This window comes from Coturnix japonica, chromosome 1 (assembly GCF_001577835.2).
Source record: "Coturnix japonica isolate 7356 chromosome 1, Coturnix japonica 2.1, whole genome shotgun sequence".
NCBI lineage: Eukaryota > Metazoa > Chordata > Aves > Galliformes > Phasianidae > Coturnix > Coturnix japonica.
The window spans coordinates 61452391-61477291 of NC_029516.1; the positions used below are offsets into that span (position 1 = coordinate 61452391).

Consider the following 24901-nt stretch of genomic DNA (forward strand, 5'->3'; position numbering starts at 1 on the left):
TCTTGCATTGCCTGCCAAGAGCCTGCCTGGAAGCATTATGCACTTTGTGATGTTAGTTTTTTACTACTGTTCTACTGGAGCTGTTATTTCCAGCCCAAAGACTTGTATTTTCTACCATTTTATACCATATAGTGTCTCCTTTATTGCTGTCTTGGAACTGGACCAAATTGTGCTGTAACAATTTATCTTGCTTTTTCTGAACTTAACAAACCCTTTGACCATGCAGTCAGGCTGCTGTCACAGGACCATGATGAAGAATTACAGAAGTACCTTAGGTATACCCTACTGAGGAGCTTCAGAAGGTGTTTTCATAGAGACAGTGGGGGCAGCATTCCTTCATACATGGTGTTTCTCCAGTGTGCTGATCACTGAGTAGGATATTTTTATTTGTTTTTCATCAATTTTCTTCTGTGTGTTCTATTAAGAGATTGCCTTTCACTGCCCTATCACTGACAATGTCCTACTGTAAAGAAGTAGAAATATTTTAAACTAATCTTAATGCATTTGACTAACTTCTGTCACAGATTTTAATCCTTATAACCATGAGGTGTAATAAAGTTCTGTGTGCTGTAAGATACACTTTAGACTTATGTTACCATTTCCTGATTTCCAGCAAAGGTCACAGATGGCATCAGTGAGGAAAGAAAAAGACAAGGTAGTTAGCATTTAGTACCCACTAAATAGAGATGTAGTTGAGAAGTCAAAAAAACATATTCAGTCCTCCCCAGATACTGTACTTATACTGCAGTGGCTAAACTATCCAGACAGTACATAATTAATTCAAATATAACATAAAGTGTGATCATGGTAATTTTAAATATATACAGAATTTTACCGATATTTGAAATTTTTGCCTTTTTAATATAAGTGAATTTTAATAGAAGTCTTTCTTTATTCCCAGAAACCTTAACGGAGACTTTATTATAAAGCTTCCAGGCTTGTGAGATGTAACTTCAGAGACTGAGCTTTAAGGTTTAAGATAGAAGTCAAATGCAGGACCCTTTATGGTTAAAGATTTGTTTTAGAAACACAGGAGACTGCACTACATATCTTGTCTGAAAAAAGAAAAGAGAATGATATGGACCTTCGTAAGGATTGGATGCATCCTATTATGGTAGTGGCTTTTTGAAGAATGTGTTATATATATGGTGGTAATAACAAAACAAATGATGTGTTTTGGATACAGCAGATGTCAACATTTTGGGTTAGCATAAGCAAATGAATTCCATTTTTTCCTGTATTTCTTTTAGTTTTGGTTGTTCATCTTTCCTCACATTTATGCAATTATGCCAGCACAGAGCACAGCAGTGGTCGAGTATGATTGATATGTGTCAAAATTACAATCAGAGCTGGTAAAAGATGTTGCAGGAGGACTGTGTGGGTTCTACCTGTCTAGTAATAGTGGTGGGATGACTTCTTGCCCAGGGAGGTGGTGGAGTCTCCTTCTCTGGAGATATTTAAGACCCGCCTGGACGCCTACCTGTGTGACATGGTGTAGGGAGCCTGCTTTGGCAGGGGGGTTGGACTCGATGATCTCTAGATGTCCCTTCCAACCCCTACAGTTCTGTGATTCTGTGATTCTACCAGATACCTGTCATATTTACTGCTCTTTCTATCACATTCTTTTAGACTCTCTTGCTATACATTGGAACATAAAGTGGTCACATGGAAAGATATTTCATGCTGCTATGCCATTTCCATATCTCAAAGAAAGAAAGGGAAGACATAGATACAAGATAGAACTTCCAAAAATGCTTCAGTAATTTAGGTTCATAATTCTCATTTCTAAACATAGCATAGCAGCAGGAAATTACTTCCCTAGTCTGAGAACCACTTAAAACAACCATATAGACTCTGCTAGTCTATGAGTTGAAATAGTTATATCCAGAGGAGAATGAATTCTCAGTATCTGCTTTAGGATGCATCCTTGCTTTAGGATGGAAAGAATTAATGTCTAGAAATATATCTTTTCTCTCCAAATTCAGTATAGAGAATCTACTGTCAGACATAAGCAACCAGTTAGCAGCCATCTAATCCTGACCGAGGTGAGTTCTGCATTCTGTGATGCCCTTTCAGGCATTTGCATTGAAATTAGACACCTAAAAACCCTTTTAATTTCTGGCTATGATGTACCTAGAAGCCAAAATTTGAAAAAGGGGACTAGTCAAGATAGGCACCTTGTTGACTTCAATGGGAGAAAATTATCCTCTCCCTAGCTTTACCACATTTGCTGAGAGAATAAAATCAGACTACTAGCTTGGCTGCTGTAAAAATGAGATTTTAGGATCAACATGCAATAATAGTCTATATTGCCAGTGTCAGCCCCTGGAAAACCGCTGTGAGGAAGCATCATGAAGGATGTGTGTGGTAATGACAGTAAGTTGTGTTTCAGCCTTGTGCTTACAAGCCTTGTGCAGAAGCAACCCGGATACTTGCAGCAGTGAAAACTTCTGAATAAACTGCAACATTTCACCCTAATTCAGCCAGCATTTCAAAATACTAAGATAAACATAGCATTGCATTTGGTGCCTGGGTATCACCACTTACATTGCTGCTCATCAGAGATCAGAGGGATGGTAAATCCCTGCTCAAGCCCTGTGTCTCTGTACACCTTTTATAGCAATGAAGTCTGGAGTCTGGGATTTTCTTGTAGTTCTCCATATAGAGTTCTTTTCTACTTAGGTTGCACTGTTGAACTTTTGCTGTATATATTTTCCACAACACTTTTTCCCCATAGAAACAAGGAATAATAACTTTTTAAAAAGCTGTGGAAAATATTTGAAATAATACCGATCTTCTGATGCTTTCTCTTTCCGAGCTTAATCACAATAAATATTTAAAAGAGACGGAGAAGTTATTCAAAGACCAGGCTGCATTTTCCAATACATTTTAAAAAAACTTAGAATAGAAGATGGATGTTTTGCTACTTCATTAACAATTTCTGGTTGAAATATTTTTATTTTTGAGATAAAATGATATGAAACCTTTTTTCTTTTAAATAAGACTGTCAGCATAACTAAAATTAATCTTGAATCTGTGTCAGTCTGGTCTTTTTATATGATGGCAAGAGCTCTGACACAGCACTTCTAGTGTTCAGTACCATGACAAATTTAGAAGTAGAATAAATACTTGATAGACCACGGCATATATAATTTACACCTAGAATTGCCTATACAGTTTTATTAACAAAAAGCTTTCGTATGAAAGATACACATAGGTTTAAAACATTGGTGTCCGACCTCCCAGCTTGCCTGGGCCACAATGAATGAAGAGGAATTGTCTATGGCCACTTCTACAATTGTTGCTCTGGAAGTAATTTGTCTTAATTGTTTCCATGGAAATTACAACAGATACGAAGAGCGCAATAACACTATTTAAAAGAGCAAATTCTCAGCTACAATACACTATTTTTCAACAGTTACCAGAATTAGCTTTGCATTTTCACCAATGATGAACAAGAGCACCATACTGCATTTGTAACAAGCAACACTAGCCGATGTGACACTGTCACTGTTGCTACTGCTGAAATGCACTGACATCATTAACAACATAATAAAATAGGAGGCATTACTTTCAGAGCAGCTCTCAAGACCCACCTGGACGCCTACCAGTGCAACATGGTGTAGGGAGCCTGCTTTGGCAGGGGGGTTGGACTCGATGATCTCTAGAGGTCCCTTCCAACCCCTACAATTCTGTGATTCTGTGATACACAGTAGCAACTTTCAGTGCTGCCAAAATTATAAATATGGGCAATTGTGGGGAAAATGTTATCCCTGGAGGTATTCAAAGTTAGGTTGGATGGGGCCCTAAAACCCTGCTCATGGCAGAGGTGTTGGAACAGAATTTTCACTGTTGTTTCTTCCAACCTAAACCATTGTGTGATTAAATGATTCCATGATTCTTTTAAGCATCAGTGAGCCATGAAATACATGTAAAAGGAAATCTATGGACTGATCTACAATATGAGGAAAAGCTGAGAGAGCTGTAGTCATATTCTCATATTCTTGATCAGCTCGTTGTGTGAACTGTGTCCAGAGCACAGAACCCTTTGCTGTGTAGTGTGTTAAACAATCCAAGACAATTAGAGTGGAAAGTGCTCCAAAGGGAGCTGTGGCAGATTAATCCACAGTCACAGCGGATTGGACTCACAAAAGTTAGTATTACTCTATTAAAACCTTTTCCCACTCCTGGTATTCATCCATCATTTAGATCCCCTTGGGTTCAGCTGATTCAGCCTGATGCAAGCCTGCAAGCAGCATGGAAAGCATCACCAGCATCTTAATGGGCTCTGGCATTTGACCGCTGCCTGCATGAGAGCCAGCAGCCCAAACTCCTTGGTTTTGTAAGACCCACTTATTTTCCCCTCTGAGTCACCAGGTAAAGTAGTTGTGGTACTGAGCTGCCAACTCTGCAGATCCAGTGTCAGGGATGGGGACAGTAACAGGGTTAGGTTGGGGTCTGGTTTAGGCAGGAGGCAGTATGAGCTGGAGATGTAGAGCAATGGCTATTGGGCTTTGGGGATGTTCACATGAGACTGGGAGAGGGGATCAAACACGTGTATCCAGACATCATACCATTTTTCCCTTTAATGGCAGATTCAAATGCAGCCCTGAACCATTCTGAGTTTCTGTTTTTTGTTGTTTTTTGTTGTTTTTTTCTTAGTTTATTTGTTTTGTTTTGTTTATTTGCTCATATTTTTCTTTCTGACAAATACAAAAAGAATTGCCACAAACACTTTGGAGCAGAGCAGAAAGTTTTCTGACATTTCAGGGTTTTCCTTTTCTGCTTTCCTTAATTCTTTTAAATGAGCATTACAAAGCCTTTTAACTTGTCACATCGAAAAAATGAAAGAACTTCATTTAGAAATCAGCAAAATTATTCATGCAGGCAGCTGCTATGTTTATTTTCATTTACTTTGTTTTGTTTCCCTTCCTTTTAAAATAATTTTATGGAAATGAGTGAATAAGCTTTTGGAGTTTTGATAAATAAAGGTCTGATCATAAATTTCACTCACTTGGGTCTGAAATTATAGCTGTTTTCAGAAATTCCGCCTGACGTGTTAAAGATTTTGTTTTAAAACTCTTTTAACGAAACATGGATTTATAAGAGAACTCAGATCCTTCCTCCTAAAGCACTGAATGTACACACACCAGAGGGAAGGAAACTTAGCAGAAAACCCGAAAAGCAAGTAAAACATATCAATTGCTGTGTAATTGACTGAAAATTGTCTAGGTTGCTCAATATAATTTTTGTGTTGATGTTTCAAGTCAATGGGTACTTTCAAAAGGCATTGACTTTCTTCAGATCTGAGTTCTCCTCTTTTGTGTCACTACAGTCAGAAGGAAAATAAATAATAATAAAAACCATAGAAAAAAAGAAAAACTGCATTTGCCAAGATTTGGATGAATTCCCCTACATGGACACATTCATCCATCCCCTACATTTTCATCTCAGAGTTTTCTGAAATACTTTCCATAGTGTGAAAGCATGTTGTGATCACAATCTACTGGAAACCATTTGCTCTCCAGTGATCTAGATTCAGCCTTTGGTTCCTGCTGACCCAGAGACCTCCAGGTCTGCCGCTCAGCCTCTGAACCACTGTGCTCTCAAATGGTCTGAGCTGCGACCAGGTCTTAGATCTGACTCAAACACCTTTACCATTTTTGGCCTCAAGCTTTATGACTTGGTAGCATGAAATGATCAAGATGGAATTCCTCCACCCTGGTGTATCTTGGTTCAATGGCACTGAAATAGATAACAAACAAGCCTGCTGCATGTAGGCAACTTAGAAATCTCCAAACAAAGGAATATTAAGGGATCTTTGGGGATCTTTTAATAAAGAAACATACATGCTGGTTACACTGAAAGCAACAACTCCTATTTATTTCCATAGGAACTATAACAAATACGAAGGGCACAATAACACTATTTGATATAGTGAATTCTCAGCAACAGTACACTATTTTGCAACATAGTCTTCACTATTAGCTGTGCATTTTCACCAGCAAGGAGCAAGAGCTGCATGTCTTGCTCATACAAATCTGCATCAGTGGAGGTGACCCACGGTCACTGCTGCCACTGCTAAGATGCACTGATGTCATGGAACAACATAATAAAATAGGAGGCATAACTTTCAGAGCATCCCTCATTCAAAGTAGCAACTTTCAGTACTGCCAAAATTGTAAATGAGGGCAGTTGTGTGGAAAAATTTATCCCTGGAGTGAGCATAAAATTTTCTTTACCTTTTATTTCAAGCTTAAAAAGTAATCTGTTTCAAAAGAATAGCTGTCCAGTGCCTCAGTTCCTCTTTTCTCTGTGATTAGTAAACAGATTTTAAGGTGACGAGTATGGAGGAATCTAGGGTGAAGTGAAATATCTGAGTAGACTTATGCTTTCACTTCGACTCAACATGATGGAGAATGTATACAATTATGCTGTCAAATTCAAATCAACTAAGCCAAACTCAAAAAAAACCCTCAAAAGCTGAAGCTCCCATGCCTGCCAAAAGTTAGACTACCTTGTCCAAGTCAATTATGTTAGGATACCCATCTGGCCATAGCTTGTGCACTGCAGTGCAGCCTCTTGGATTCTTACCACTCCAGTGAGTAAAAATGAAAATAAAAGCAAGCAGAAGAAATCCCAGGGGACTGCGGCTGCAGGAGGCGAAAAATTGGTGCTTCTTGCTTGCCTGTCTGTTCCCAGCTTCCTGCCCCTTTTCGGCGTGTGAGAAAGACGAGTGGAGTTTGTGCACTTTGGAAACTCGATAGGAGGCAGCAGCTGATCTTCCCATCACCAGCCTAAAAATAATTCACTCCAGGGCTCGGAGCTGCTTCGTTAAGTGGAAGAAAATTCTGCCGCCGGGATGATATTGATCACATAGCACAACCGAGTGAAAATTGGGGTTGGTATTTTGGTTTTGTGTTTGCAAAGGTAAGCTGCAGAGTTTGCTCTAACAGCCAGCAGGCGAGCGGGGCATGCAGTGACCCCCCCCTGTCGTCCCCACTAACTGCCTCCTCCTCCTCCTTTATATCTGTGGGACAGGGCTGCTCCTCGTTCTTTCCTGGGATTACGACTCAGATCTGTTTTCCTTTTCCTTTTCCATTCTCAGGCATTCTCAGGCTTTCCAGTCCCCTACTGCTGATGTTTTCTTTGCCGCTCTGCTCATGGTTCTGTTTCTTTTTTTAAACCGTTCTGTCTTAGCATGTGGAGTCATAGGTTTTGCAGCAGGCAGCATAGCACGTCAATGCTTGAAATTGCATTGCTTTAAGGAGCTTAACAAAAAAGAAAAATAAATATTTTGGATGTGTGAGAGCGCTGCTGATATTGGTGTGCGATGTTTTTCAGAGTCAGTACCGCGTTTAGTCGTTTTGCTGATGGGATTTTCTCTGTGTTTGGGGCCTGATCCAAAACCTGCTGAAGTCAATGAGATTCCTTGCATTAGCTTTAGTGAGGTTTGGATCATGCTGCTGGTGTATGCCAGTGAGCGATGCAAATGCTGAAAAGCATCTGAAGTAATTCATCACCTTAAGGCCCAAAGTAACCGGGACAGTGCATAGTGAGGAGGCAGGGTCTATCTAGGGGAGTTGGTCACAGCTGAAATAGAAATGAAAAGAAAAACAATATTTTGTTCCGGACCATTTGGGATAAAAGGGATTTTTAATGGACAGCATTTTTATTTTTATTTTTATTTTTTTTCTTTGTCATTGCTTTAGCACTACTCTTGCAAATTTACAGGTTCCATTAGGTCAGGTGCTTTTAGGGAGGTAGAGCACTAACCTAAAATCTGTGGCAAGGTAGGCCTTCCATAGGGCTCATTGAACTTACAAATTCTTCACTTGAACTTCGAGAAAGTTTTCTCTATGAAATTCAGGAAGGAAAGAAAAAAGCTTGCTTTGGTGAAGACTCCATTATTCAGAAATTAAGAACCAACTGCTTTTGCAAAACTCCGAGTACTTTCTCCGTTCTGCATCTCTATGTGTACACATACCCATGTATATATGTATACTTGTATATATGCATATGTGGCATATGTGGGCATATAATGCACATTATAAGTAAGACAAAAAATATATGTATATATATTATGAACTGAGACCCAAGTATGCTCTGTAAGCTGATATATTTTAATCAGAAAGTGCAGCTATTGATTTTTTTTTAGTATAGGCAGCAGAAATACTGAACCAAAAACTTCTCATAAGTTTCATATTTCCCCCAAGTAAGGTCCACCTGAGGACAGTATTTATGCTCTTTCCTTTACAGTTGTATCTTGCAGAGCGTGCAGAACAGAGTGATAATCCAGGTAAGAGAAAACTCTTGAATATGAAGGCTTTAAGCCCAGTTTAAAAGACCCTAAGATAATTAAAATATATTTAACTAGAATTCTTGCAGTTTTGCACTCAGTGAGGATGTTCTTATTGTTTTTATGAAAATTTACATTATCTGCCACTTTCCCATTGTATTCTTTTCTATAGCTTAGGTAAAATGTATCTCAGGAATTAACTCTATGCCTTAAGAATTCCATGTTTAAGTTTGTTAAAATTAGATTTGTAAGTGTTTAGGCTAAATGCTACATCACATTCATGCTTAATACTTTGTCCTTCTTCTTTTTTTCTCCCCAAAATGCTTTTTGTTCCTGAAACTCTTTGGTACTGATTTCTGTTTAGTATATTATGACGATGTCTGTACACCTTAACCCAGAACCAGAAAATCTCAGTTTCCAGTGGTGATTTTAGGATGAAAATGTAAATGCTTAAAGGGCATAAGTTTTTTTAGCCATTTCATTGCAGGGTGAGCTGCTGTTTAGATAGTTCACATCCTCATTAAATTAAACCAAAAGGGAATCAGATTCCCAAATGATGTCAAGGAGAGCTGAGACTCTCTGTCCACTGGCACCATCAAGGACCCATCCTCCTGACTGTTCTTTCCATTCCCTTCTTCTGCAAAGTTCTGCTTTTTGCTTTGGCTTGCAGCTGGCTGCTTAAAAAAGGCCATTTTTTAAGGGGAGAAAGAAAAAACACCCCTGAAAATTTATGACTGGTTCTAGTGTTTGTAAAGATTGAGGTTAAAGTGAGTGATTTGTCATTAATTTTTGAGAACAAAGTCCTCCAGTGTACAAGAGTGCACATTATTTAAAAAATAAATAAATTACCTGATATTTGGCAGCCTTACTGGAGGTGCTGAATGTAGCTGGTACCCTCAGAGGGCATGCCCTTATTATCAAAAGCTCTTTATCACACTAATGCATCCCCCCTGATTGAAATTCTAGATTAAACCTAGCATGCTTGGCAACATTATTATAAAGTAAAATGTTCCTGCTGTAATTAGTAGTGAAGTAAATACGTAGTGAGATACTCACTTTGGTGCAATCAGCTCAGCGTAATTTGATGGCCTACTGTGTTTAATAGAAAAAGAAGTTATTGCAGGGAAATCTTTTACTTTCTTTTTTCTTGGTAATAGCTATGAGCATTTGTTCTTCTGAAATGTGTGTACAAGGACCTCAGCAGATATGCTGAAAAGCTACTGCAACCTGATGAGAAATAGTAGTCAATCACTTCAGGTGGCCAACAACTTTCAAAACAACCCATCCCTTCCTATATAGTCAAGTTTGGGTCATGTGCTTAGTTGTTTTAAAGTGGCTGAGAGGATTAACTTATTGCAAACATTGTTGATCAGTAGTCAAAGCCATCTGCCTGTAAATAAAACTATAGCTCCAAACATTACAAACTGGGCAGAGGCTCAGAAAAAGGTTCTTGGTAATCTGTATGGGAAAATGAGGGCTGTGTGCTTTCCAGTGGCTGCCCCTTCCTTTGACACACACAGGAAAAGATATGCTAAGAAGCCAGTGGGCCTTTTCCTGTGACTTATAGGTCCCCAAGTTAGTCTTGACTGAGGTAACACTGAGACTGAAGCATGGCTACTGCCACAGCTCAGCTCTGATCTCATCTCAGGCTTGCAGCAAGCAAGGCTTCTTATCTAGGAAATAGTATCTTGATGATAGAAGTCAGTTAATTCTGAGAGTTAATATTTGTGTGGCTCCCCATTGTACTGTGCGGAGCTCAGTGTAGCAGGCAGCTGCCTAGAGCTGCTCCTGAGGTGATAAACACCTGGCTTTGCTACTCAGTTCACCTGGTTACAGTTCCTATAAGAGAAGCTCAGTGCTGCTGCCAGCATCACCAAGGAAGAGTTGACAGGAGGGTGTAGAAGGGTAACTGCTCCTTGGAAAGGTGATAACCTTCTAGAGTTGCAATGTCCCCTGCTTTTTGCTGTACTTCTCCTTGCAACATAAATCTCTTCAAATCACTCATTTACTTCTGCATCCTAGTTTTCCCCCTTTGATCTCTCCCTCATACCCTCTGTAGTGTGAAAACTCTGTTTCCACATGCAAAAACTCTTCAGTGAATTTAATTATGAACTTGCGTGATGCTTTGCACCAAGTAAAACAAGCAGCACTTTCTCATATAAGCAATATACATCTATTCACCTCTCTGTAAGTGTTTTTATGACAGAACTTTGACATAGTCTTACTAAATCCAATGGAAGAGAAGCCTAAATTATTAAGAATCCAAATTTGGTCAGGTGTCAGTCATGTTCCATCTTCTATTCTAAATCTAGCTGTAGTTTTTGAGAAGGCTCCAGGGAGACCTCATTCCAGCCTTCCAGTACTTGAAGGGATCTTGTAAGTAGGAGTGGGACCAACTTTTACGTGGTCTAATAATGATAGGACAGAGGGAATGGCTTTAAACTAAAAGAGGAGAGGTTTAGCTGAGATGTTAGGAGGAAATGCTTTGTTCAGAGTGGTGAGGCGCTGGCACAGGCTGCCCAGAGAAACTGTGGATGCCCCATCCCTGAAGGTGTTCAAAGGCAGGCTGGATGGGGCCCTGGGCAGCCTGAGCTGGTGAATGATAACCCTGCCCACAGCAGGAGGTTGGAACTGGGTGGTATTTGGTATCCATTCCAACGCAATCATTCTATGATTGAGATTCAGCAGTTGGCAAAACTGGAAATTTTCACATTATTTCTAAATCTGATGTTCTTCCATTTCAAATTTTTGTTTTGTGAAAACTTGTTATATATAAAATTGGTATGAAATTGGTATATATGAAATATGGTATTACAGAACAGGAGAGATTACAGTTTTTTCACTCTGCCTTTTCTTGATCTGCTGTCAAGATCTTCCAAACGGTCTTTATTTCCAGGCTCAGGTTTTTGAGTGAAAGATTTCAAACATGCATCTCCAGGAAGGAAGGAAGGAAGGCTCACAGGAACACTAATATTTCCCACAGTTCTTATCTCTTCTGTTCCCTAACACTGCCATATGACAGTAGATGCATGGCCTGAAATGGGTCCTGCTGAAAAGGGAAGTTGGATCTGATGAGCATTTTATGAGACAAAATCACGAGCTGTATTGGGTCAACACTGCATCATGACACTGTTGGGAGTGCTTCAATATATTTTAAGCTGGGAGAGTATTAATAAAGGTGGTCACTGGATTTCTGCTTCTTATACACACCCTTGAAAATAATCACCAGTATGATGGGCACTGTCTTTATATATTGATATTGTTGATCGGGCCAGATTTTCTCCTCTAAAGGGCATAAAGAGCAGTGTTTCTTTTAAGACAGCATATTGTTAAATTTACTTCATTCCAAGAACAGGTGCTATGAATTGTTCTAGATAACTTCTAGGGACTAAAACTTGAGGTGTAAGGTGAAATTTCTACAGACTGGTGGTTAGGTGCTCTCCAAGCTAGGAGAGAGCACTCTCCAAGTGGTCAGTGGTCCATTTCCCTTCCAGAAAAATGGAAAAAAACCCAACAGTTTCCCTTAGTTTCTCTTAGACACAGATTTGATCCTTTCTCCTAGATTTATTTTTGACTCTAAGCCAAAAACTACAATGGAAGTCAGTGATTCAGTGCTTGATGGAGCCCAGGATCCCCCCTGCTTTTCAGTACCACTAGACCACAATAGCATCTATGCTGTCTCAGAAAAGAGCCCTATTTGTGGGAAAGGGAGGAAAATTCCCAGCAGAACTCCCTTGGACTTCTGACCTTCAATAAAAATGAGGAAACAACACATCTGATTTTCAAGAGATTACCATTGCCATTATGGTACTCTTAAAGGAGACATGTCAAGCTTTTACATATTAAACAATCTCCTTGAAATATTCTTTTATAAGTTCTGTATTCTTTTAATAACTCCTCAGTCCATTCAGAAAGAATTCATGTTAACATAATGCCTACTTTGCATTATTGATCTTTTGCCATTTTGAATATATTTTATATTAAAATGTAATGGCAGATTGATAGTGGTTGTATCATGCTATTCATTCTAGGGAATGGGCCACATTATCTATCAAATTTTGCTCTCCTGAAATTGAATTGCCCATCAGCTCTTGCACACAGTGAGTACATGCATCCATTTCTACAGACCATGGTCTACCATATAACCCAAAGTTATGCTTAACTTCTGGTAAATGCTAGTCCATGGATCACCGATGTATTTGGAAAAGGGTCTGTATTTGCACCTTCTTTCCAACGGGACTAACTTTAGATGTTTTGCTGATGTGTTTCAACATGGATTATGCTTTCTGGACCCAGCAAAAAGCTATTTAAAATAAAAAACAGGGTTTAGCAGAGGTTCAAATTGGCTCTTTGAACTCTGTATTCTTTTGAAGACCTTTATGTTTGTGCTCTCAAAGAGAGAGTAATTGAGCAGTTTATATTTGCCTTTATAAAACAAGTAAACTCACAAAACTAATCCGAGCTATCTGAGGAAATAAAGAAAACACTTTTCCCCATTGAACTAATTTTTTTTTTTAACTGTATTTGTGTATTTTTTGCATGTATATGTTCTGATTCCACAAATCAGGTGCCCGTGTTATTACAGAAAGATGTCTTTACCAAATTATACAATATGCTTTGCTGAATTAGAGTCATTTTTTCCATTTAGTAGGTAAATATGGAAAACATATTGTAAGAAAATAAGTTTACACAGCATGTTCTACAGCACTATGTTGCTGAGTATAAGTTTGGGGAAAATAAATCACCAAGAAGATATTTTGATTCAATCTTCCTATGAAAAAGAATGAATAAAAGAATAATGCATAGACGACTGATAAAATCCAGAAGCTGGCTGTAACTCTAGATCAAGCTGTGTCCCACACTCCATAACTATGAATGCGTGAGTTTATCTTTGTGTCCAAAGATACTCTTATAAGAAATTATGGAAGCCAGATCTTGGCTCAGCTGAGGCCAAGCACGTCCATTAGGATTTGCAGGATCAAGCACAAATGCTGATTTACTGCCTATGCAATCTTCAGTACGACTCACTTTGATTAAGAGTTTGGCACTTCATCTGGTATGAGTATATCTGTATGTGACCACTGTTGTTCTATGAGACAGTGCAAAAATGTAAAATGCTAGTAAATTCAAAGCTATCAAATCACAAATATCAAAGATTTGAGCTATATCGAATATGTAGTGCAACAAATTATACAAACAGAATTATGCAGAGCTTAGGCTTACGAAAGTAGCAGTAACACACAGGGTTCAACTAATGTAAATTTGAGTTTTCTGATTACATGTGGAAGTAATTTTTTCCAAACATTGTTGTTTCAGCCTAACACATGTTCATATAACATTAGAAAACACTGAACAATATAATTAATGAATATGTATTCATTTAATATATTTCATAAGAGCACAGCCTTCATTCTTGTACATTTATACATGATCAGGTCACAAAACAATTTCAAAACACAACCACATTATCCTCTGTCAGATGTTCAGTGTGCTCCACATCCATCTCTTTATTTTATTCATTTCACGTCAGGCTAAAAGAAGTGCTAGCACTCTTGGTAGTCAGCTCGTACTTCAACACATCTCTTATATTCTCTCTATTTTTTTTTTCCTTTTTGTAATAGGCAGACCTTCTGGAAGCAATGAGGCTCGCATTTTGTGGTAATGACAATGCTTCAGCATACAACATCACTGCTGGTGTCCTTAGAAATGTCTGCTTTGTGGATGCCCTCAACTTGGTTCCTCATGTCTTCTTGCTTTTTATCACCTTTCCAATTTTGTTCATTGGTGAGTTATTAATTGGAGCCATGCAATCCTACGTGCACTTGAGCATGTATTTAAACTCAGCCACGTGTATGTGTGTGTTTGGGCTGTGGTGTAAACTATTAGGTGCTTTGTATTTACTTCTCTTAAGAAAGAATGGCTTAACACAGAGGACCTGAAATAAACCCACTTGAAATAGTGGGAATTTTAGATACAAATCTGAAGTAAACAACATGGGAAGATCAATGGGAACTAGAGAAATCAGTTCCAAATGCTTTGAAACTTCTTTCTGGGAAAGCTTTCTTCAAATTTGAAATTAGCAGCTTGCAATCTTTGCTATTATTGCATGCTAGAAGACTTATTGCAGTGAGTTGGAATTCCCTTGAAGTTATGCAGATTTCAGAGAATGTCTTGGATCTAAGGCTAGGAGAAGTAGGAATACTTTCTTTTGCCAACATTTGCTAACAAAAGGAGAGCAAAGGAGATGATCTTTTCCCATGGGAATGAAAATAAGAAAAGATAAATCTCTCTCAAATAATTTAAGGCATTGTAAGAGCTCAAGTTTATATACTCTTGTAAAAAGCCGTGTTTAAACTAAGACTCTAATTAATTTTTTTCTCCACTGTTGTCTCTTTATCCTGCATATATGCAGTGATGAAATAAATACAGCTTAATATTTTTCCTGAGCTGTCAAACAATGCCACTCTAAGTTATCATAGTACATAAAGACATTTGAATATCTGTTTAAAGAGCAATAATGTAATAAAAATTCATTATTTTCCTGACAACAGCATAAGAAATGACATGTTACTTCTTCCGTGTTAATTTCATGGTGTTATGCATTGACGGAATAATATATATCTTCCACGTGGAAGGTTTTAGTTTGTGACTGTATTTGAACTAGAGATTTAAGGAGTTCCATTGCACAAAAAGAATCCGAAATGATTTAATAACAAGTGACAGGAACCTGTGGGAATGAGACACTGAGTAACTAGAAATCAAAAATAAGATCCTGTGACTGCAAGCTAACTAAATAATTAAACAGCGGAACAATGAACATTTCTTAATAGAAGACGGAAAAACAAAATAACAAAAAAAGTAACCCGCGCTCTCTCCAACAGAAATCCTTTTAGCAGTGCTGGGTCTTTCTTTCTTTGAGATAAACTATGAGTCAAATTACAGTATGTTAATGCAAGGTCTGCAGGTAGACCATCATTCCATGTTATCAACTTGTAACAAGTTCTTTCAATATTTCTGCAGATATTACCCAACTAAGTTTGAAGTAGTGTCATGGCCACTAAGAATGCACTCTATTTTCTATCAGCTATAGGAAAAAAGCATAGTATCTTAAAATATATGGAATGTCTTTATGTATACAGTTATTTTTTTTTTATCTTATACTATGGTGATAGTCTAATTATTTCCATGGACTAAGAAGCATGAAATCTTGTTTATGTTTCTGACTCTCCTGATGAGACTGTAGGCATTAGGAGACATTGTCTTTCTCCTAACGGAGGGGATTTGGAACCAGGTGATCTTTATGGTCTCTTCCAATCCAAATCATCCTAGGATTCTGTGATCTTTGTGTAACAAAATCACATGCTGAATTTTAAGTTCAATCATGCAGTTACTGAAATAGTGATGCTCACTATCCTGAATAAATTTTTGGACTTGTTTTGTTTTGTTTTGTTTCTTTAATTCCCTAAATTAGCTATTTTTGGGTTCATCTCCATGCTTCAGTAAGTTCACCAGTGAGCTCCAGAATTTGACTTACAGTAAGAGGGATACGTATGGGCCAAATCATTTAGACTAAGTGGTTCAGGACAGAGCTATACCAGAATGGGAAAGGGGCAGAAGACAAGTTGCCTTCCAGAGCAACATGCAGGACAGCCCTTGACAGGGTAACCTTTCCCCAGCCCAACCATAAATCCATTCCAACCATGCCCATTAGCTGTGTCCCCTAGTGCCACATCCTCTTGAATATCCCCAGGGACAGTGACCCCACCACCTCCCTGAGCAGCCTGTTCCATTGCTTCACCATTCTTTCTGAGAAGAAATTTTTCCTAATGTCCAACCTGAAACTTCCATGCCAGTCTCTATTGTGTGAGATGGGGTGAGACTGAGAGGTTTTTATTGTCTTTCTCATCTTTGTTCTTGACTGGGGACCTCTTCCCTCTGATTTCTGTGTTAGGAATTCTTTTGTCCTGTTGTCTACAAAGTTAGATCTAAGTTATTAAGGGCTTTCAGACAATTGTGGATCATGTCCAGGTAGTAACAACAGCCTCTCTCCATGGTCTTGTAGCTATTCTGTGCTAATTCTAGGCTATGAAGCATAACCTATGGCTGAGAACAGGGAACGAATATATCCCTGGCTGACTGTATGATAACCTTCCTCCTTTAATACTATTATTTTCCAGGCTGGGGAAGCCAAAGCTCCAAAGTCCAGATTCACCACAATACATGGCTGCACTTTCCTGGGCACAATCTGCGGTGGATTCTGACATTCACTCTCCTGTTCGTACACGTGTGTGAAATAGCAGAGGGCATAGTTTCTGATACGTAAGTGACAGTAACAGGTGCATAGCCAAGATAACTTAATTTGTCAGTGTACTCCGTTATCATGTGATATGCTTGCTAGTAAGATGTAGAGAGCTTTTGTTCTTTCTTTTTTCTTTTTTCCTTTTCCCCCAAAAAAGGATGGAGCACCATTTCAGAACTCTAGATTTAATGAGAACTGATTGTTCTTATATAATAATAATATTATATAAGAATATAAGAATATATAAGAATATATTCTTATATAATAAGAATAAGAACTGATTGTTCTTAGCACATCGTTATTCTCCAGTCAATATACAACAGCTAGTAAATATTGACAGAAGTTAATGCACAGACTCAGAAAAAAAAACACCTTTGTGTCATTGGGAAAGTCATATTTGTCATCTTAGTTACATTAGCAGAACACCTATGAATGTAACAGTGGTGTTACAATGTAACCAAAGTCACTAATTTATGCCTTATTTAATTTCAGACAAATGAAATCTCGACATCTCCATCTCTTCCTACCAGCTATAATGGGATTTGTGGCTGCCACTGTATCCATAGTCTATTACCATAACATTGAAACATCTAACTTTCCAAAGTTACTCTTGGGTAAGTCCAAGTCTGATTATGTACTCTTACAAAAAACAGTACTTTTTCCAAAGTCACCTTGCTTAGATTGAAAAGGATGATGAAATGCAGGAGAACATTAAAAGGGAGAGGAGTAATTTTCTGCTCATAGAACTTGTATTTTTGTAGGAGTTATATTGCATTTTATTAGATATACATTGAAAACTGCTTTTTAAAATTATCTCAGAAGGGAAAACACAGTGAGCCTATTGTGTTTCTAGCACGAGCTTTGTGGTCATCTTGTGTTTGTTTGTTTTTTATCACTGCTCATTATTTTATGTCCAAGACTTGTATTCATTCAAAATGGCTATTCTGTAAGGCCTTTTGAAACAGGGATCTGTTCAGAAGGCATCGTGTGAAGATTGCTGCTTTTTTTTTTTTTTTTTTCTCAACGTCCTTTGCAGTTGATTCCAACATCTGGTCTAATGATTAATACCACCACTTACTTTTTCCAAACGTGTGGGAGTGTGGAGGATAAGGAAGGTTTATCTTCAAGAAACATAGCTACCTGGTATTCATCTCAGATGAGGAAATGGTCAGAAGAATTTGACCAGGCTCTGCAGAGTAATGTTTCATGGGAATATACTGCCATGTATATTTTTTACCAATTACCTATGACTCAACAGCCTGAACCAGTCATACAAACCAGAGTGCAGGATGTAATTAAACTACACAAATTCTTTAAAATAATCATGTTTCCAAATGCACACCTGTGATGAATCCTACTTTCTCAAAGAGGCAATATGATATTTGTCATGTGAAGTGACTTTTACTTCATTTTAGAAGCAAAGTTTCCCATCAGGTTATCTTCAATGGACTTTTGTAATTGTGCGAAGCTCTACAGTCGTGGATCTTTTTGAAAGGTGGTAACTCAGGAAAGAAAACAATGACTTGGAAAAAGAAAGTGCAAAGCAAATCTCTCCATTTTGTATTCCTGGCTGTCTGACATCAGCCTGGGCCATTCTGCAGGTCTGTGATATAGAGGACTGCCATGTTTGCATTGAACTAAGCTATGAAATATTTCTGTTTGAGAGAGCTGCAACTTCTGCAGTGTTAACATAGCTGAAATATGCATTTGCATCTGTTTTACAGCTCTCTTTCTTTATTGGATAATGGCCTTTGTCACCAAAACTATCAAGCTTGTCAGATACTGCCAGGATGGTGTGCCTTTTTCTCAGCTGCGTTTCTGCATCACTGGAATTATGGTGATTCTCTATGGGCTGCTAATGGCTGTGGAGATCAATGTCATTCGAGTTAGGGTATGTGGTTTCTTGATCCATATCTGAATAAATATCTGCAGTTTCTGGGAGGTGAAAATGCCATTAGCCCCAGTAACCGTCTCACATCTAGTTTTGGTCCAAGTTTGGTGTCACTATGAATGTCTAGTTAATGGATGTAGTGGTCAGGGTCATGATTTAGCGGTGGATTGTCAGAGTTAGGGTAGTATAGTTAAGTTGTGGTTGTATTTGATGATCTTTAAGACCTTTATCTGAGCAATTCTATGATTCTATGATAGAATGAATTCTATAGACGTGGCATCTCTTTAAAATATGAATCCTCAGTTTAGGTCCTTGTCAGGGTATGTATGTGTGCATACGCATGTGTATACATACAGACAGTGACAGACAGAATAGACAGATATACACGTGTATTTGTGCATCTATAGGTATGAGTGTGAAACTGTGTAATCTATACTCTATGTTAACACAGATAAACTATATATGTAGTGAAGGTGTAAGCAAGCATATATTTTGCTCCTTGCAAATAAGAACATATCCCAACAATTCTTTGTTGTTGTTATTCAGAGATAGGTGGTACTGGGAAGTTAAAGAGCTGTGCCCACATCCCACAGTTGTTAATTTCTTAACATTTACATTATCAGAATGGAAAGACTCGTGTTTAAAATCAAATTCATACCTAAATTCAGTGTATTATTATCTATGAACACAAATTTGATGCTTCCATTATATTATTATACATACTTAGAATTTCCTGTAATAATATATTTTCTGAGAACGTGCTCTCCATTTTCTTCCTTCCAGAGGTACGTATTTTTCATGAACCCTCAGAAGGTGAAGCCACCAGAGGATCTACAAGATCTTGGGGTGAGGTTTCTTCAGCCATTTGTCAATTTGCTCTCAAAGGCGACTTACTGGTGGATGAACACACTTATTATATCTGCTCACAAGAAACCTGTGGACCTGAAGGCAATTGGGAAGCTTCCAATTGCAATGAGAGCGCTGACAAATTATGTTTGTCTCAAAGAAGCATATGAGGAACAAAAGGTAAGCAAAGATGTCTGCGCCACTATTTTGGCCCTAAAAACTGTGGTGTCACTTTGAATTTCTTCAGCTTTGATGAAATCCTAGTTTTAGGAATTTTTCACTTAGGACTGTTTGTCCCAAGGTGAAATTTGTCATAGGAAGTTCCAATGCAACAGTTACTGTTTGGTTTTAAGTGAATTTACAGCAGGGAAGAGTTGCCAAATTGAGAGCAACTGGAAACCAAAACCATAACAGAATGGTTGCTTGCTAGATTTCATTATAAAAATGAAAGCTTTGTTTAAATCTTAGATATTCATGACAACATCTTAAATTAGAAAACATCCTACTTTTCCATAGTTTCAACTGGAAACATCTCCACTTTTTCTTCAGAAGTCCTGTCTTATAAATATTACACGTTAAAGTAATTCTTGTCCTTTGCATTTGCAGGAGTGTACAAACTCATAAAAAAAAAACATGTCCATATTAGGTAAGGGCTCAGTTGTGTTTCCTCTGAGATGCACGTTGGATGGGAAGCAAATCCTTCCTGCTTTAGACAGAATGGTGTTTGAACAGGGAAATCTTTGGGCATAGGCAAGTGTTACAGTAATTTTCTTTCCAGTAATTCTACCCTCATTTCAAAAACACATACCAAGAGAAGCAGGTGGATTAGTCCCAGGGAACAGCCAAGCACTCACACAGCTTCTTGCCCACTCTTCTCTTAGTGGAACAGGACAGAGAAGTACAAGAGCACAAGCTAAAAACTGGTGAGTCAAACTAAAGGCAACTTACGAACTGAACCAGTGTTGTGTGTGCAAGAAAAACATAGTACAGAGTTCATTGCTACTTCCCACCAGCAGGCAGATGTTTAGCTACTTTCTGATAAGCACAGCCTCAGCACGTGTGAAAGTTACTTGGGAAGACAAACACCATAATGCCAAATATTCCTCCTTTCTCTTGCTTTGCCTGAGCTTTTATTATCAAGCGCAACATGAAATGGCATGGGATACCCCTTTGGTCAACTGGGGTCATCTGTCCTTGCTATGTCTCCTTCTCAAGGTCTTGTGCACCCCTAGCCTCCTCACTGGTTATAGTAGGAAAAGGGGAATCCTTGGTGGGATGCAAACATGGCTCAGCAACAGCTTGGTGTCTTACCAGCCAGCTCTAGTTGCAGATCCAAAAGACAGCAGCATGCAAGCTGCTGTGAGGAAATGAACTCCATCCTAGCCAGACACAGTAAGAAAAACAAAGCTGGCTTTTGTTTACCTACTGACTCAGTGGAGATGTTTCCAGAGAAAGTTCTGCATGTATTCAGGCAAAACTGTGGAATTTCATTTGTGGAGCCTGTCTCCCTGATTTGTGCATACTTGTCAGTTCTCGAGCATAAACAGGAAGGATATGGGCAGTCAGAATCCACTTTGGAAATATAGCACATAAGATGAAGGCATGTAAATCCCTTTCTTGTACACACCAGGTAAACTTATTTCCAAGCAGTAAACAGTTCAGAATAGCAACGCAAGGGGAGTATGGCAAGAGCAGCTCTTTCTACCTTGGTAGCTGGTGGAGGTGCAGACTCTTTTCCATGCCTTCTGAAATGAAGCACTAATGAATGCAAGTCTTTATATTTTAAATAGACTGAGTCTGCTTTGCATGCCTTTCACAACCAATGTATACATTATTAGAGAGTCCAAGACCCTTAAAGCAGAAATCTACCGAGTCATTGGAATCGAGCTTTTCACACCAAAGGAGAAATACATCTCTTGGGCCAGATCTTCAAAGCATCTGGTGATCTTATCTTACTTAAAGAGACCAGTGAGGCTTAGGTACCTACATGCCCCTTAGAACTAGAGGCTCTGTGCCTTTCCTAATGACAAGTGTGCGTGATTGAGTACAAACACTTGTCTGTATCTCAATTATATCTGCAGATACAGCATGTGCCTGCAAAAATATGTATCTCATATGCCAAAAGGCAAGTTAACTCTGTTGTTGTTCATGTACATTCACTGTTTAGCTTCCATCAGTGCATGTCATGCATATATGAGTACTTGCAGTATTTTACCCATGGTAACATGCACCTACATTTGCAAAAACTGGCTGAGATCAGATTTCTTTTATTCCTGTTAACCTGCATAATCTCTCAAGATTATCATAGCCTCTATTTGTGATAATATTCTAAAACAGCTGATAATCCTAAAATAAATGGATATTTTACTGATAATGTTGAAGTAAACAGAAAGACTAAAACTAATGCATTGGTTTTGTGCATGGCTGGGTTAGAAAACAGCCACAGAATTAGTTAAATTCTTCAGGCTGAAGCGTGACTGCAGTCTGGAAGAGATCCTTTGTCACTGTTTCTGTTGCCAGGGTATATTTTATGCTGATCTTCCACAGCTGGGGCAGGGAGCCCCCCAGATCTGCTGGCTTAAGTTGGTTTACTCCTGCCTGTGCCTTCAGAGAGCTTATCTCAGCTGCACTCCTTGGCCATGTGGGATGAAGGCTGTTGCTCCTTTCCAGTCCCCTTTTATCACACCTTGATAGAAGACACTGAACATGAACATGGATGTTCTGTATTGTAAAATGCTGTTGAGACAGTTCACACAAAGTGTGTGGCTTTTAAGTTTTTTTCCTAATTCTGCCTGAAATGAAAATTGAAATCAAGTACTCTACCAAAAATAAAATAAAATAAAATGGAGCAGAGGATTCAGGTTAAATTTTGATGACTGTTTACCAAAATCACTGTTTGTCCTTACCCGTGTCCCAAACACAGGGACTGATCACCAACAGGAACCTTTTCTTCTTTCCTTTGCTGGCAGTAGGATTTTTTTGAAATCTTTTTTCAAAGCATTTTCAGGCTGAATTATTGTTTATAGAATCTTAAAGTCAGCAATCAATAATTTTGTTTTAATATAACATAATGTAAAGCAGCATATTGAAGGGTAAATAACTGGAGATCAACATTCTAATTGGCTATTAATCTGATAGTTGCTACAGCAGAAGGCATTCCAGCTTCTACAGTAAGGCACATCATTTGTTACTGGTTTTGTGAGTAGTTTGTGCCTGGCAACGTACACAACGTATTGTAAGACAGCATCATATTTGTCCTTTCAGATTAAAAGGTACTATAAAATGAGTGCTAAAACGTTCTCTCGGTAATCTAGGTTACTCAAATATGCTGTTTGAGGTTTTTCATAAACAACTTATTGACAAAAATACACACTGCAGTTGGCTTTCCTTCTCATTTATTCTGCCATCAGAAATACAATAAAAGATGAACATACTGCATTTCTTTTCTTTTCTAGATAATCTGCCATAGAAATTGAAACACCTCATCTTACAGCATTTTTTTGTCTCATCTTTCTAAGTGCTCTGCTAACTGTGGACAGAGAGGTTGCTTTTGCAGAGTAAGCTGTTGTGCATGTCATAAACATGGGGTAGCACCCACGACCTTAAATCCATACATTCTCTTTAACACACGTTCACAGTTCCCAATAAACTAAAGGACATTTTGGCACAAGATGAAGAATTTTTTAATAAGATTAAGACGGTAAAGAAGTCCTTGGTGGTATGAAAGTAAATTCCTACAGCCAGTTTTGAATCAAAGTATTACACATGGGTAGTACCTGTCCTAATCCTGAAAAAAAAACTTGATTTCTGTTGTCACTACATGGTTATTTTTGGGTTTCTCTTCAAGCAGTCTAGATGTTTCAAACTGCATATTAACCCACGTGTTGTATATCCCAGATTTGCAACACATAACACAGTACACTGCAAGCCCACTAGAGGAATATTCTGCAAAATTTATCATTGTTGGGAAAAAAATCCAGTCTTCTTTCTCCACTCTTCACTTTAGGTACTTCAGCTATGTTAAATTCCCGATTAAGCAAAGAAGAAACAACAGTGTTAAGCAATAGAAATTAATAGCCCAAAAACCCACTCAGAGAATTCAAATCTTACGATGTTTCTATCTTTCTGTTAATAACAAATATCTTTTTTTTAAAGAAAATTATTTGAAGGCATATGGAATGTCTTCACAGATGTGTCAACATATCAAGGAAAGAAAATAAGTTTAAGATTTTTTTTAATTTTTTTTTTTGTCTTTAATACATCTAGATTGAACAGGAAGGAGTATAACAATTCCACTGCCTCTTAGAATGCTAATTTTATTAGTAGTATTCTAATGAAGAGTAAATACATTTTATGCAGTGATGACAAGTACATGAAATTTATAACAGTGGTGAAAATGGCTATTGAAATAGCATAAGCTTAATAAAGAAATAAGAATTTGCCATTATCATTTACCAAATTTACCATTGATTAAATACCCAAGACAGTGTAAGCTGTTGTTTCTAGAAGATAACAGATGTATTTTCCAAGTAATTTAGCTCAGCTCCTATCAAACTGTTAAAATGCTGATCTTGTATTGGAGGCAGATGACAATAGACCCTTTAAAGCAGTTCAGTCCCATTAGGCAATAAATTCAGACTGTTTTGTCTGGGAAAATCACATAAGAGTCTTTTACTACTTCTCCAAATCAGAAGTAATTTCATGATTATGTTAATTTTTGAAATTCTGTTGGATGTCTTATAGCCCATAGCTGTTTTAAATGCATTTAGGCAAATGTAGAACCAAGAATTTTTGGTAGGATTTATCTCACATAAGTTTTGCTGATTGCAGCATAGATGTCCTCATCTGAGCCAACCTTCTTTCTTATAAGTGGTAGAGAGATACAGCTCCTTTTATGGAAGAGATCCATCTGAACTGTTTTAGACATATTAATTCAGATGGGGTGACACTGTGCCACATTTGGTTAGAGACTTCTGCAACCAGCTGGAGAGATGCTCAGGAGTGCCTGTATGCACGGGTAACCAGCACCTACCAGTGTGATCAGTGTTGGCCCCAGCAGCAGGAGGAACATTGGCACGCTATAGGGCAGAACACATCTAATACCCTCTCAAAGTGATGAACTTGAAAGCAACCTGTTAGCTTGATTTGTCCCTGTGCTGACTATTTCCCTATACCGTGCTTCTTGTCATTGGTTAAGACCAGCCTGATCTAATCTCTAGAAGCCAGGAAGCAGTTATCTGGCCTTCACACATATCTGTACATTTTTTGGCACCATGTGCATATTCTACCTCACTGTTTAACTGTCATAAAAGGAAAAAGTGTGAAAGGAGAAAACATGACAGAGAGTAGCCAGGCAGGGCACATACATGCTTGCCTTTTGTTGGATAACTTGCCGGGCCAGAGGCTTGTTATTACTGAGCTGTACTTAAAATGTCTCTGTGAACACTCAAGAGGGCTTGGCTTCAGTTACAACTTGCAGGCATCTGCGCTACTTGAAAAATGACAGATGATTTTTTACAGTGTCAAAAGCTGTTGCCTGAGGCACAGGAAACCACTCTGCAGACAC

The 24901-nt window shown here is 38.2% G+C and overlaps 1 protein-coding gene across 10 annotated transcripts in view; it reads left to right on the forward strand.

The window, feature by feature from the left end:
- Positions 1 to 6712: 6712 nt before the first annotated feature.
- Positions 6713 to 24901, forward strand: part of ABCC9 (ATP binding cassette subfamily C member 9) — a 73855-nt gene continuing 55666 nt past the window's right edge. For 2 of the 10 annotated variants that reach the window (XM_015869389.2, XM_015869409.2), the window contains exons 1-8: positions 6713 to 6930; positions 8260 to 8299; positions 12331 to 12399; positions 13921 to 14083; positions 16477 to 16618; positions 17091 to 17212; positions 18323 to 18489; positions 19273 to 19515. In XM_015869389.2, coding sequence (XP_015724875.1) covers positions 13939 to 14083; positions 16477 to 16618; positions 17091 to 17212; positions 18323 to 18489; positions 19273 to 19515 — 819 coding nt within the window. In that variant the 5' untranslated portion in view covers positions 6713 to 6930; positions 8260 to 8299; positions 12331 to 12399; positions 13921 to 13938. The remainder of the gene's footprint in view (positions 6931 to 8259; positions 8300 to 12330; positions 12400 to 13920; positions 14084 to 16476; positions 16619 to 17090; positions 17213 to 18322; positions 18490 to 19272; positions 19516 to 24901) is intronic. The other 8 variants (XM_015869332.2, XM_015869399.2, XM_015869345.2 and 5 more) reach the window with 7 other exon arrangements.